Source organism: Monopterus albus, unplaced genomic scaffold (assembly GCF_001952655.1).
Source record: "Monopterus albus unplaced genomic scaffold, M_albus_1.0 scaffold200.1, whole genome shotgun sequence".
NCBI lineage: Eukaryota > Metazoa > Chordata > Actinopteri > Synbranchiformes > Synbranchidae > Monopterus > Monopterus albus.
Genome location: NW_018128080.1, coordinates 2828 through 15607, shown reverse-complemented (window position 1 = coordinate 15607; position 12780 = coordinate 2828). Strand labels below are relative to the sequence as shown.

General features: G+C 39.5%; 1 protein-coding gene across 1 annotated transcript; it reads right to left on the bottom strand.

Moving 5' to 3' along the window:
* Window positions 1-3800: 3800 nt before the first annotated feature.
* ldlrap1a (low density lipoprotein receptor adaptor protein 1a) lies at window positions 3801-10480 on the bottom strand (the record flags this gene model as incomplete). Its single annotated transcript, XM_020618103.1, has 9 exons — window positions 3801-4370; window positions 4870-4959; window positions 5710-5744; window positions 6134-6261; window positions 7298-7384; window positions 7614-7686; window positions 8704-8818; window positions 8997-9109; window positions 10338-10480. Coding segments are annotated over 9 exons (857 nt in total), but the record flags the coding sequence as incomplete, so codon positions are not given.
* Between the last annotated feature and the right edge of the window lie 2300 nt (window positions 10481-12780).

Below are 12780 nucleotides of genomic sequence, written 5' to 3'. Positions count from 1 at the left end.
GGTCTGAACGCTTCTCTTTATTATTATTTTTTTCATTCTTCAACTGTTTTTGCTACTTTTCTTGTGAATAATCGAGTGCAGCACTATGAATGTCTTCCAGGAGGAACTTTTTGAAATCCCCATATATAAATCCAACTGGGACATCATTCTAGGTGCTGAGCTACTTGGATGAAAAATAATGACTGAAAAATGGTGACAGAAATAGGAACAAGTGTTAATGAGACTGACACATCTGTACAACTTCTCAAAGTAAACTAACAAAAATAATTCCTAAATCCATTTTTTTATTTATGAAAAATGTTAAGCCAACTGCTACCTCAGCTTCTAAGTCAACGCAAACAGTAACAACAATAAATAAATAATATCGTGAACACAACGTCAACCTAAACAAATTAAGGGAATCAAAATGGCAACTGATTATCAAGCTAAAGATTCCCATTTTATATTTGTTTTGAAGTTGCTCTAGGATGAAACAATTAGAATTTTTTTATCTGACAATTTGAGGCAACAGATACATTATTCAAGAAATTTGACTTTTCCTTTATGCTCTTCAACATTATTGGCCGCATGCCTTTGAAAATAAGGATAACTTTTGTTGGTGACTGCTCAAACAAAAACACCTTTGATGTTCATGTCACTAAAGTGAACTTTTCTGAATCTGTCATAAAACTGGGCACATGGGGGGAGAACATCAACTGAGACATTAATCTGATGTAGTGGGTGATAAAAGTAACTGTAATCTCAATTGAACCTGAGGCGATAATTTTCCTACATTGGCCTAATTCAAGCACACACAGACACTTTAAAACACTCACTCATGCACTAAGTCCATTCTCCGGTTGGCTGTGGTCCAAACTGACACACTATGGAAAGAGGCAGAAGGCAGGTCTGGCTCACACAGCTATGCCTCTGTCTGTCTGAGGCTGCAGGAGGCAACTCAACAGCTGCTCAAGGTGAACATCCAATGAAGCATGTGTGAATAGAGTCTGGCACAGGGAGAGAGACCTAAAGCCAGACAGAGAGAGGGAAGGGAAGATGAGTTGGAGAACTAGAGGGAATACACCAACTGGGGTGTGCAGCATCAAAGCTCCAAGTTCAGTCCAGTGAAATGATACGTGTGAATGCTAACAGGGTGTCAGTTGGATGGCAAAGTCTAAATTTGAACTTCAGAATTCATTACTGCAGCAAATATGAGAGGAGTACTGACAGAATGCTATTGGGTAACCATAACCAGGAAAGGTAAAACAAGAAAGTTTCTCAACAGCTTCTGAAAACATATCACAATGGCCAAATAGCACTAGATCAGTCATCAGTCATTGCTCCGCATGGTGTCTGTGCAGGTTCTGGCAGCAAATAACACTGCAGGAAGCATCATTTTAAGTTTTGAATGAAGTGTCACCCTTGGATTTTTCCAAGTGTTTGCACATTCTCACAGTCTGACTAAAACAAGATTTAAGTAATGTTAATGTAATAAATAATTCAGTAGTGCAGGTACACCTTGAGCTTCTTGATAATCCCAGCCTTAAACCAAACTCCTGATTACTGAGTCTCCATGTGCCAACAGAAGGCTACCCTCTAGTCAGTCTTCCCTTTCATTACCCCTGGTTTGCTTGTATTGTAGACGGCCAGACAAGTGACTACTGAGACACCCGAATCATCATCCTAAGGTCCCACACATAGTAAAGAATGTGGCTGTTTACTTATGGCATATATTTGTGCTTTATGTTGAAGCAAATAACCAAGAAGCATGGATTTCAAGCAGAACAATGGAATTAGTATTTCATGATGTCTGTTTTGAACCATTTGATGTTCATGGGATAAAACCTGTTCATGAAGGCTAGCATGACTCTGCTGTTGTTCACATCTATGGTATATATACTATTTCTATGAAAATATGTCTAATTATGTATGAACAAAAAAGAAATACAATATTTTCAATGCACTCTTTTTGTCTCTTGTTATCAGTTGTGTTCATGAAGGACAAAGCCCTGAAACAATATGAGACACTGAAACGCTGCAAATGAAAAATGATATTTGCAGTATTAAAAATATTGATGCTGGTGCCAAAAGAATGAGGTGATTAATGGATAATCTGCAGAAAATTAATCAACGATTTTCATATTTTTCCAGTCTTACTACAAGCTGTTCTGCAGCTTTCACTCATAGTACATGGTTTTCACCACTCGTAGACATTCAAATTTAAATGTTTTTTTCCGAGCACTTTAAAGACATCTCCTCCACAGTGTCGCTGAGGTTCAAAGTTAATTTAGATGAAGATAATGTTACATGGTAGAAAACACTAGAACTACTAAATGGACCTTGTGATTAAACTGTTTTCTCAAAATGCTATTTCCAGTCTCTCTATGCAGCAACACCACTTTGCCCCTTTTGCTGCTTGTAAAATAGTTTTTTCATTAAGCAAAAATATATTCAGGAATACGTGCAAAGTAAGAATAATATCAGCTGATACCCATAAAGGTATTAAGGAATTAGTTTTTAGAGGCTACTTGTTCCTGCAGACCACAATCAGTTACTGACAGATGATCATCAGGAAGAAGAAGCCAGAGACAGAAGTTGCCTTTCTGTGTGCTCCCTGAAGCTTTTGTTATAAAAACACACACACATGCTGGAAACCACACTGAATACAGAACATAGACACACACAAACCTCACCATATCTCTCTGAATATTAATGAAGGGTGTGGATGGCCAAAGTTAGTCTTCAGCATGGGGGGGTGGCGGCAAGGTTATATTGCAAAGGATGTGGCCTAGGCCTTCAAACTCAAGGGTGGTCTTTCCTTTCCAAGTCTTTCTAGTATCCTCAATCTCGGCCTCCCTCTCCCTCTACACTCAGCGCTGTTATTTGAATATCCAGATGGAAGGACGATGTAAAATTAATGTCACCATTTCTCCATCCAACTGCTCCAATCCATTACCACTGGCAGTTCACATTTAGCACAAAATTTATTAGATATGTGAATTAAGAATGGCATCGATTGCAGTTGCTGTAGATTAATGTTCTGTGAAGCAAAGGTTATGGATTAGTTTGCTTAAATGTTTATTCAATGCGGAGCCGGTTTTGCTGCAGTGCTTGTCTCAGCTATACATACAGTACGTACACTGTATATATAAATCTTTATATTCATAAATACATAATAGACAGACATAAGAACACATTAACATTTCCCATAACATTTAAGTATTTCTTTAATCTTATACAGATTTCATATTCACATTTGTGTTTCTTCCCCTCTGCCTCTGCAAGGTCAGAAGGAATATTGGGATTTCTGATGAAGGTTCTTTCTTCTCTATATAATAAAAAGAAAATACATTGAGGTTTGTAGCAGACTTTAAACAGGTGAGATGAAAACAAATGTGCAAAAAAGTAGCTGAATTTTAGATAAGTGCTTCCTTTTTGAAGGTTTTCACTGGTGTGGTGTTGGCCTGAAACTTAATATTCACATTACTACATTGATTAAAAAATAAAAAATAAACCAACACAAAAAGGTAAACCATTTAAAACAGGATTGTCATACAGGGCTTGCTGGAAATGTATCTTATACGTCACTGCTTTATCAATAGACTATGGAATCACATGACCTCAATGCCCACTTTGAGTTGTTAGTCCTTTACTGTCATGTAAGTGTTTATTTATTGACAGTGACTAGATGTATCTCAACGCGTGTGCTTTCATCAAACATACAGAGAGTTAGAATGAGAGTTGGAGCTCCCTTTGAGGCAAGATTGTTCAATAATGCAGGTGGTTAAATAAGCTTCTTGGAATGATTTGTTTTTTTAAAAAAAAAAGCATCACTGAGCCACAGGCTGTTAGACGGCGAGAGGCAGACTGTGTGACGCTTAGTCGTCCCGATTCGTGTTCATACACATGGGTTGAATACAGAACGTGGCAAGAAATGTGTGTGGGAGTAGCCATGACAAGGAAGCCAGAGAGGATGGAGTCCAGTGTGTCCTTCTCTCCCGCAGTCATGTCTTTTTGCTGTTGGTTTACAGGTGCAGTCTAACACAAAGCATCCTTTGATGTTCCCCCCTCATGACAACCTGCTTCAAAACTAATATTTGCTTCGATTAACCTACACTGTGACTTTAGGACAACACCACAGAAAGAGAACAGCTTATTAGGCAGAATTTGACTTGCTGTAATATCTTGGTTTGGCAATAGAGAGTCCAAATGACTGTCTTGGTCCAAAGCTGAAGATATAACCAGCTAGATAAAGATGCTATAGAGCAGGGGTGGCCAGTTCCAGTCCTTGAGGGTCGCTGTCCTGTTTGTTTTCCAACTATTCCTGCCCGACCTGCTGCTGATTACCTGGCTCAGGTGTGTTCAGCCAGTCAGAAGCTGGAAGATACCATCTTAGATGAAAGTGGAGTGAGGAAAGATAAAGTGAATTGGAGATTTCATATAAATACAATAACTAGACTGATTTTCAGATTATACAAATAAAACAATCTTATGGAAAGCCATATGCTCACATTAACTAAGCCCTCTGATATTGTACCTAAGCAAAGATGAATTTTTCTTAAAGATGGAACAGAGCTGATTGTCCTTAAGGCCTGTTGATACACTCTATATTAAACCCTACTCATCTTCATCCATAAAAGTTATTATAAAACTATGAACATTATAACAAAATGTTATTAAGAACAGTTATTATGATGCCTTGACTACAGAAAGATAACCTGATGAACATTAAGTTTGTAAGGATGTTTGTAGCTTATTGACAGGAGGGAAGCAGTAAGGAAGATATTGCTTTGGTGTGCGGGGGCAGCGGTAACAACATCGTAAAGATGCAAAACACTCTCACAGTTCTGTACTTTTTCCTCTGTTGAGTTGCTGTAGTTTTAGTGATACCTTGTTAATTCCCAGTCAGGTTCACTGAGCCAGTCTTGAGGTGTCACCCCAATGTCCAGGACCTGGGGGTTAGTACGCGACACTGCCAGTCTGAGGAGACACAGGAAAAAAAGAAATAGATGAAGAGAAAAAAACTCAAAAAGAGAGCTCTTTTCCCTTGTCAAACAATACTGTCATAAAGTGGTATAGATAATGGATGGATGGACATGCTACTGCTGCAGTCTACTCAGACAGGGTTATCAAAAAAGGTAGAAGCAGTGGCATTTTGGACACGAGATAATGGATGGATGGACATGCTACTGGGTTATCAAAAAAGGTAGAAGCTGTGGCATTTTGGACACTGACAGAAATTCACTACTTTGCATCAGTTTTCTTTTCTGAATCCAGTCGACAATTATTCCATCTGTGAAGAATTAGACACAGGAAGCTATTTCAAAGTATTAACTACTCACCTGTATACAGAACTATTATTACTATTGGGTTTGGTGGTGACTGAATGGAATGGATTAGGGTTAAATTAATATTAATGATGACTACTACACTAAGTAAAGCTTCTAACAGTTGATAGTGGTTCTTTACCTGGAAATGAACCATAGCTATCCAGAGCACAGCTGGAGGCACAAACAACAGTAGACTGAGGACAGTTTAAAGCTCATCTGTGCCAACCAAGATGTGTGTCATGGCACTGTAATTTCAAGCCGTATGAGAATGAACTACACTATGCCAAAGGCTTTGACAAAGCAGATTTTGGTGATGGGGCTTTTTATGGTAAAGCAGCAGTAGACAGACTCAACTAGGATTAATTTTACTTGATAATAAAATTGTTCTAACATATCTCACCTGGAGAAGGCTTCATCCAAACCATCTTCTACTTCCTGGAGAAAAAGAATCTTGGCTTAATGTACGCACAAGAAATAGAAAACCAAGTGCTGTAATGGTGTTTGCACTAAAGACTCTAACAATTACATACAGACTTGTATTCTGATTTCCTCTAGCCTAGGCATGTCAACCTATGTTGGTTAACCACAAAAAGACAGATTGAGCTCAAAGAAACAGTGCAAAATGCAACTAAGAATTTAAATTCTCTAGTTTTAAAATGCTTTTTTATTTGGGACTTTTCCCAAGAACATCTAATGTGAGTCACTTGAGTCCAAATTTCAAACAGAAAATGTATAAACATTTTGGGTTAAATGGAAGAAAATTGTCATCATCACAATTGTCCTCAGCAGCAACACAGAGTCAGAGGGAGAAAGGAAAATCTTACCCAGGCAGGGTTCTTATTTGTCTCAGAGAGCCTGTGGTTATCTACTTGGTCCTCCTTTACATTCCCATTGGTCTTCACTACAACATTCACACTGTCCTCCAAGTCTAATAGGTTGTCTTTAGCAACATCTAGTTGGGAAGAGAGGGAGTGATAATCCATTACACTGAATGTAAACTCAACTAATGGCCCAGTGAGCTTTTGGGCCCACTTTGGCCCTGACTGGGATATCTTAAATCAGCAGAACAAAGGTGAAGTAATATACGTTTCTATCCATCCATCTTCTCCACCATATCTGGAGTCGGTCTGCAGTTGCAGCAGGCTAAGCAAGGTACATGTAGTCCAGACATCCCTTTTCCCAGTAGCCTGTTTCAGTTCCTCCTCAGGGAGATGGATACACTTTTTCCAAGTCTTCTATGATCAGAACAGAATCTACATTGCTCCTGTAGGATCTGAGGCTGGTCAGCTGTTTGAAGCCTCATTTCCATCATGCTAACATAGCTGGAGTACCCCTTCTGGTCCTCTTTTTCAATGATAGGAGGAACTGAGCTGGTTTGCCAGTCCAGAGGCACTGACCCTAACCTCCATGCACTACCAGGTGGTGATCAGTTGACAGCTCTGCTCCTCTATTCAGTGTCCAAAACATACGATCACAAAGTTAATCACTGATCTGAGGCATTAGGTGTTCTGGTACCCAGTACCCTAAACACCACTCTATTCTGAATATGATATTCATTATGGCCAGACCATGACTGCCACATAAGTCCAATAACAAAGCATTGTCAAGTTCAGATCAGGCAACCCTGTCCTGACAGGCTTCTCTGCTGTTGCCCACATCCCTAAGCACAACTGTGTAGAGCAGTATTATTTTCCAGGACCCCACCCAGAGACTGCAAGAAGAGTTTCTTTCCATTACCATTATGTAGACACAGAAGTTGGGTGTATCAAGATAAACAGCTGGTGGCGCTACCCTTCCAGCCAGGTGTCATTAGACAATTGTGGAAGAACAGAGCACATGATGATAAAATTAAAAGAGCACTAGTCAGACCTCAGGCAATGAAAAATGATGTAAAGATTACAATGGAAAGATGGCATTTACACTTGTTTTCTGGATTGATTTGAGAAACAGACCCATTAGCCTTGCTGTAGAGTCAGTTTTATTTTTACCTGATTCTTTCAGGCTCCCCAGGCTGTTAGAATCGGAGCTACTGCTGGCCTCTACTGTTGAACCAGACTTCACTCTTTTCTCTTTCTCTAGAAAAGAGATGTACATAGACACAACACAAGCAGATCAAGACCTGTTTACTGTAACTATACAGCACATATCACTGTCCTTGGAGCATCAAGGCTGGTTCAGTACAACACAAGCAGTCTCAGAGACTGATAAAACACCCCCTCCACAGACAGTGCTTGTGTATGTGTGTGAGGGAGTGAGTGAGTGAAGGTGAGTAGGGATGGGGTGGCTGGCTTCTGTGGTTCCTACCTTCTTTGGCCACTCGCCAGAGCTCAAGAGCTACTGTAAAGGCCTGGGCTACTGTCAAAGCCACTGCCTGAGCCTAGAGAACAGGAGAAAAATACACACTGTAACTGACCATGGCTGTAAAAAATGTTCACCATCCTCAGTGACACCATAATGTTGGCTTGATCTTCATTATCAAAAAACATTTTGGAGAGAGTCAGACAAATTTTATGAAGTGTTCCTGTTGTGCTTCCCTACCTGGCTAAACGTTTGTGGCTATGTCACTAGCTAGCCATTGACTTAATGTAGCTCTGTTGCTTTAGCTGTCTATTTGACTTCTCTGCAAATTTAAATAGCTGCTTTATCTATTGTGAAACAGAAAAACTCAGACCTAGGCCTTAGACTCCTTTTTTGTTTTTTGTTTTTCTCAGTTTTGATTAAATATGTTGTTGCCTTTGTAGGCAGAGCTGGATAATATATTTTATTCAAAAAACTGTGTATTCTTTTCAATAATCATATCATATAGCTACAGAGCTGCTCTTTTAGAGGACAACAAGTACAAACACTATCCCCATAAGCACAACAAGAGAGTAGCACAGTATTATCTAATGTTATCTTTAGAGAAAAGAAATGAATGTGGAAGTGGGTAAGACGAGAGGAAAAGTGCCCTTTTGTTTTTCTGTATAGACAGACAAGAAGATAGAAAGCTTGAGGCCCTCAGATTTCTTTGTAATGATGAAGGAGAGCTATAGTACTGTGTCAGAAAGGTGTGGAAGAGGAGTGCAGTTACATGATAAATATATCTAACAAGTTCTTCTGGCCAAACACCTTTGACCAAAAAACAAGTAGATGAACAAAAAGCAGCTGAAACATGCTGGGTGTCATAGGTTCAAACAAAACACCATCATGTTGACCAAGAGATGACTAACTAAGGTATTTAAAAGTAAAGCAAGGTCAGATTATGTACTTTATATTTATAGGTTTAAACCCCCTCAAACCACAGAGAAAGGTACAATAAATCTTGGAGTTAATGGCTCACAACAAGACGATTCTGACTGAATTTACTTACTCTTAAATTAAACAAACACGCTGATACAGCAGTCAGACAACTAACCACTTTCCTCTTGGAGCAGAGGTAAGCGTGGCACTCCAGGGTCCCATTGAGGGTGTTTTGAGCGATATAAGCAAACACTTTATTATGCAGTTTGTCCACTGTGCAGTAGGATATTCTGCATGCCAGAAGGTCATAGGTTAGACAAACAATACACAGTGTAATTAAGCAGAGCCACACGCCAGACCAGTTACACTGCAATGCTCCCACTGGCTTACAGGTAGCAGTTTTGTATGTTTAACAACAGTTGAATGCCTCTTGTGTGCAAAACCTACTATACGCTGGTCTGCACATACCTGTGTATGGAGACATTTTCCAGGAGTTTGTTATTCAAGCTGTCGTACAGGACTATTCCCTGAGGGGAAACCTTGAGAGCAACCTTCTGAGGCTTTTTCCCACTGGCTTTAGCCTGTTAGAAGGACAATTGCAAAAGAAAAAAAAAAAAGATGATAAGGTTTGCTCAGTATCATGTAAAGACTTAGGGGGGTTATGGTGTAGCCATAACTAACTTGACCTCCTCAAATATATGGCTTCCGGCTGTAGACACTGTTGACATTGGAGATAGCACTAAGCAAACGGAGGAAAGACTCAAACGTCCTGTTCTTTCAGTAACAAACATCTAGCAACAGCGTTTCCACTACAAACCTCTTCACAATCACCACTCTATGAATGAATGAATGAATGTGGTAATGCAGAATGTAAAATACATGCATGTAGCATTGCAGTGGTGCTCAACTAGGAACAGTATCATCACTGCTCACACTGTAGTATAGTCTGCTGGCCACGACATGAGCGCTCACACTAGATGTTTCAACAGTTTACACGAGCAGGTTTGTTCACTGACAACTTCAATAAACTTGGGGTGAACCAAAAGAAAAACAGGACGATAACTTGGGGTGAACCAAAAGAAAAACAGCACGATGTTTTAGCAGTTTTACTTTGTACAGCTGATGAACAGTGGTAATCTGCTGTCAGTAGCTACTGCTTTCCTGCTGTTGCCGTCATTCACGACACCATTCTGATGTCAGTGTGGTGCTTCCAGAACTCGATTAGCCTCATCCAAAGACATTAGCCCATCTAAATATATTATGGTCTCAATTCAGTTGATTCTGTACACAAAATGTGATATCTCATCTGTGCCATATGTTATGCTGTTGTCTTTGTACTCACACAAGTCAAAGTGTTTATTTGTCATATGCACAGTTAGGAAACGTGTTTCCCTGTACCATGAAATTCTTACTTTGCCGTCCACATGAATGCCACAAAATACAAATGAAATATAAAATAGATAAATAAGTAACACTAAATCTAAGGCACTTTAACCAGCAAATACAGCAATATAATAAAAATAAGCACACTGAACTAACTTCAGACTGTGGACCTGCAAGAAAGACGACCAGATTTTTTACATGCTAAATCAGTGGTCATTCTAATCCTGAGTTGATGGTAAAGAAAAATATCCAGTCAGCTGTTAGGGAAAACTCTAAAACAGCTTAAAAACCATTGGATAGTGACTGTCACCGATTTTGGTGAGGCATCATGTCGTGTGCAGAGAATCAAAGCATGTGGCGAGCTTTCAATGAAAGCTATATACACTGTGAGTAATGATATATTGCCCTTGTTTCTCCAGCTCTCACCGTGGCCACAATCCTCTTGACAGCAGCAGCTGACAGGTCCTCTCCCTTGGGCTGGTCCACTAGTGTCATGCCGAGATGACGCAGGTTAAAGAGGATGCCCTCCAAGATGGTCTCCCTTGTGTCAGTCCAGTTTTCTGGAAGCTCTACAGAGAGAGAGAGAGAGAGAGAGAGAGGAAAACCATTTTCAGGGAAAGTGGGTAAATACATTGATCAATAGTAATCACATTCTTGTTGTACCCATTCATCAAGTTAAAACATCACATATTTGTTGGTTACAACTTCTCTAATGCCAGATTTGCCAGCTTTCCTCCATTTCATGTTCCAAGACAAATAACGTTAGTCATGAGAACATTTAAAGAGTTTCAGAAAAACAGATCAGGTGAAATGTAAACAGCCTATGTTGAACTTAAAGTCAAATCATTTCATTTGATCTCTTGCTGAAGCAGAAAGGCAAAATAGGGTATCTTGGTCAGAAACACTGCTGAAGTTAAGTAAATATTTCAACTCCGACACAAGTTCAACAATAAAAAGGCAAAGAGTTTGGAGGAACTACAGTATACATGAACTCTGACATAAGAGAAAAGTGTGATCCTTTCTGAAAGTGCTGCACATATCTAAATATCTCTCCCAAACTAGGCCACAAGTCCTTCTGGAAAGTACAGTAGACTCTTTTGTGTTAACGTTTAAAGAAATTAAATGATAACACACTGAGATGTTCACCAGAAAGAATGAGGAGTGCCAAAACTGTGACTGCTGCTACATCCGTGCAATTTCTTATCAGGTTTTGTCTGGTGCCGAGCGGCCCTGACCCTGTGGCTGTGTTTACAAAGCTGTCCTCAAAGAACAAAAGGAGGGGAGATGAGTCAGTTAAGGCACAGAATCATCACTCATCTAGAAAGGCATCCCCCAAGCAGTTACCTCCTCTGAGATGTAGTGGGTACCACATGTGCACGCACATTATAAATGAACAGAGGGCTTTGGCTTTGGCAAGTCAGACTGACAAGCAGCATTTTAAACTGCTGACAGGGACACTGCTGGATTGAAGCTGCAGAAAAATTTTAGCCAGAGTTCATTTTACTGAAGTCTGATCAATTTCACACCAAAAACCTTTAACATTTGCAAAAAAAATAAAAATAAATGAATAAAAGGTACTGTACATCAGAACTTAGACTGTGCAGCCAAGCTAGTAGCTCTGTGAGCTGTACTACAGTGGTGCTCTGGGCTTCATGCTCACAGAACTGACCTATACACAAAGTACAACTGACGCTATTTATATTTTTCACCTGGCAAAGCAGCTACAGTATATGAAAAAAACATCAGGGTGCCATCAAAATTGTTAAAGTTCATCCTGAGGTGTACCACATTTCATGACAATCTAGCAGCTCCATTTAAATGATGACCGTGAACCTAATGGTGTGCTAGAGGATAAGTCAGCAGAATCAACAAAATCATTAGAACTGATCATAGGTACCGTGAATTAATGAATTTGTACTAAGATTTTGGAACTCCATCTAATAGCTGATATATTTTACTGACAAAGTGAAAATTTGACCATCTTGTAGCCCTAAAGTCAGAGGATCACCACACTCATTAGGCTTCATCGTTTGGAGATCATAAATGTCTGTACAAAATTCCATGAAAGTGCAGCCACAAGCTGTACACATATTTCAGTCTGGCCTAAAGCAGATAGGCCCCAACAGAACCAATCTGAGACCAGTTGTGGCACTCACAAACATGGTGTTTTAGGAAATGGTTTTCATGGATGAACATCCCAAAAATGGAACACTTTGCCAAGTCCTCATGTGCCTGTGAAAGATGTAAAAAGATGTAAAATTACAAGTTAATACCATGAGGAGTGAAACCAGAGATTGTTTGAAATAACCTGTAGTGATGTTAGTGGCTCACACTTAGGCTTGCCTACTGGCTTTCATTATGGCTGCAAGCAGTGATTTGGCAGAGCACTTGTTATTATGAAAGATGATGAATTATTGGGTCTACATATCTCCTGCAAACATTTTACACCACATGGGCCAGTGGGTCAGCACCGGTGAGGAATGTGTGTCCAGCAGCCTAAAGAGGACCCTGTAATCTATAGAGGAATGCACCACTTCTATAACAAGTGGGTCAGTAGCTACACACTTGCAAATTTTAATCATAGTGAAAGCTCAGTTAAAGCCAAAGTGGCTCAGGCAAACATGCCGGTAGTTTAAAAAAATCTGAAAAATCTCATTACATTTAAAAAGCCCTGTTTTAAAGCCTTTGGAATACATCAAAAAAGTTCAAATTCAGCATGTACAGTAAATGTTCAGTTGTGATTTTCACTTGTTTCAGAATCATTTCCTTCTGTTCAACAATGACAGCATTAGTATAACCTGAAAAAAGGTGCAAAGCTCTCCACACTTGTATTATACATATTGGTACCATACTGTGTGTTGTTTACTGT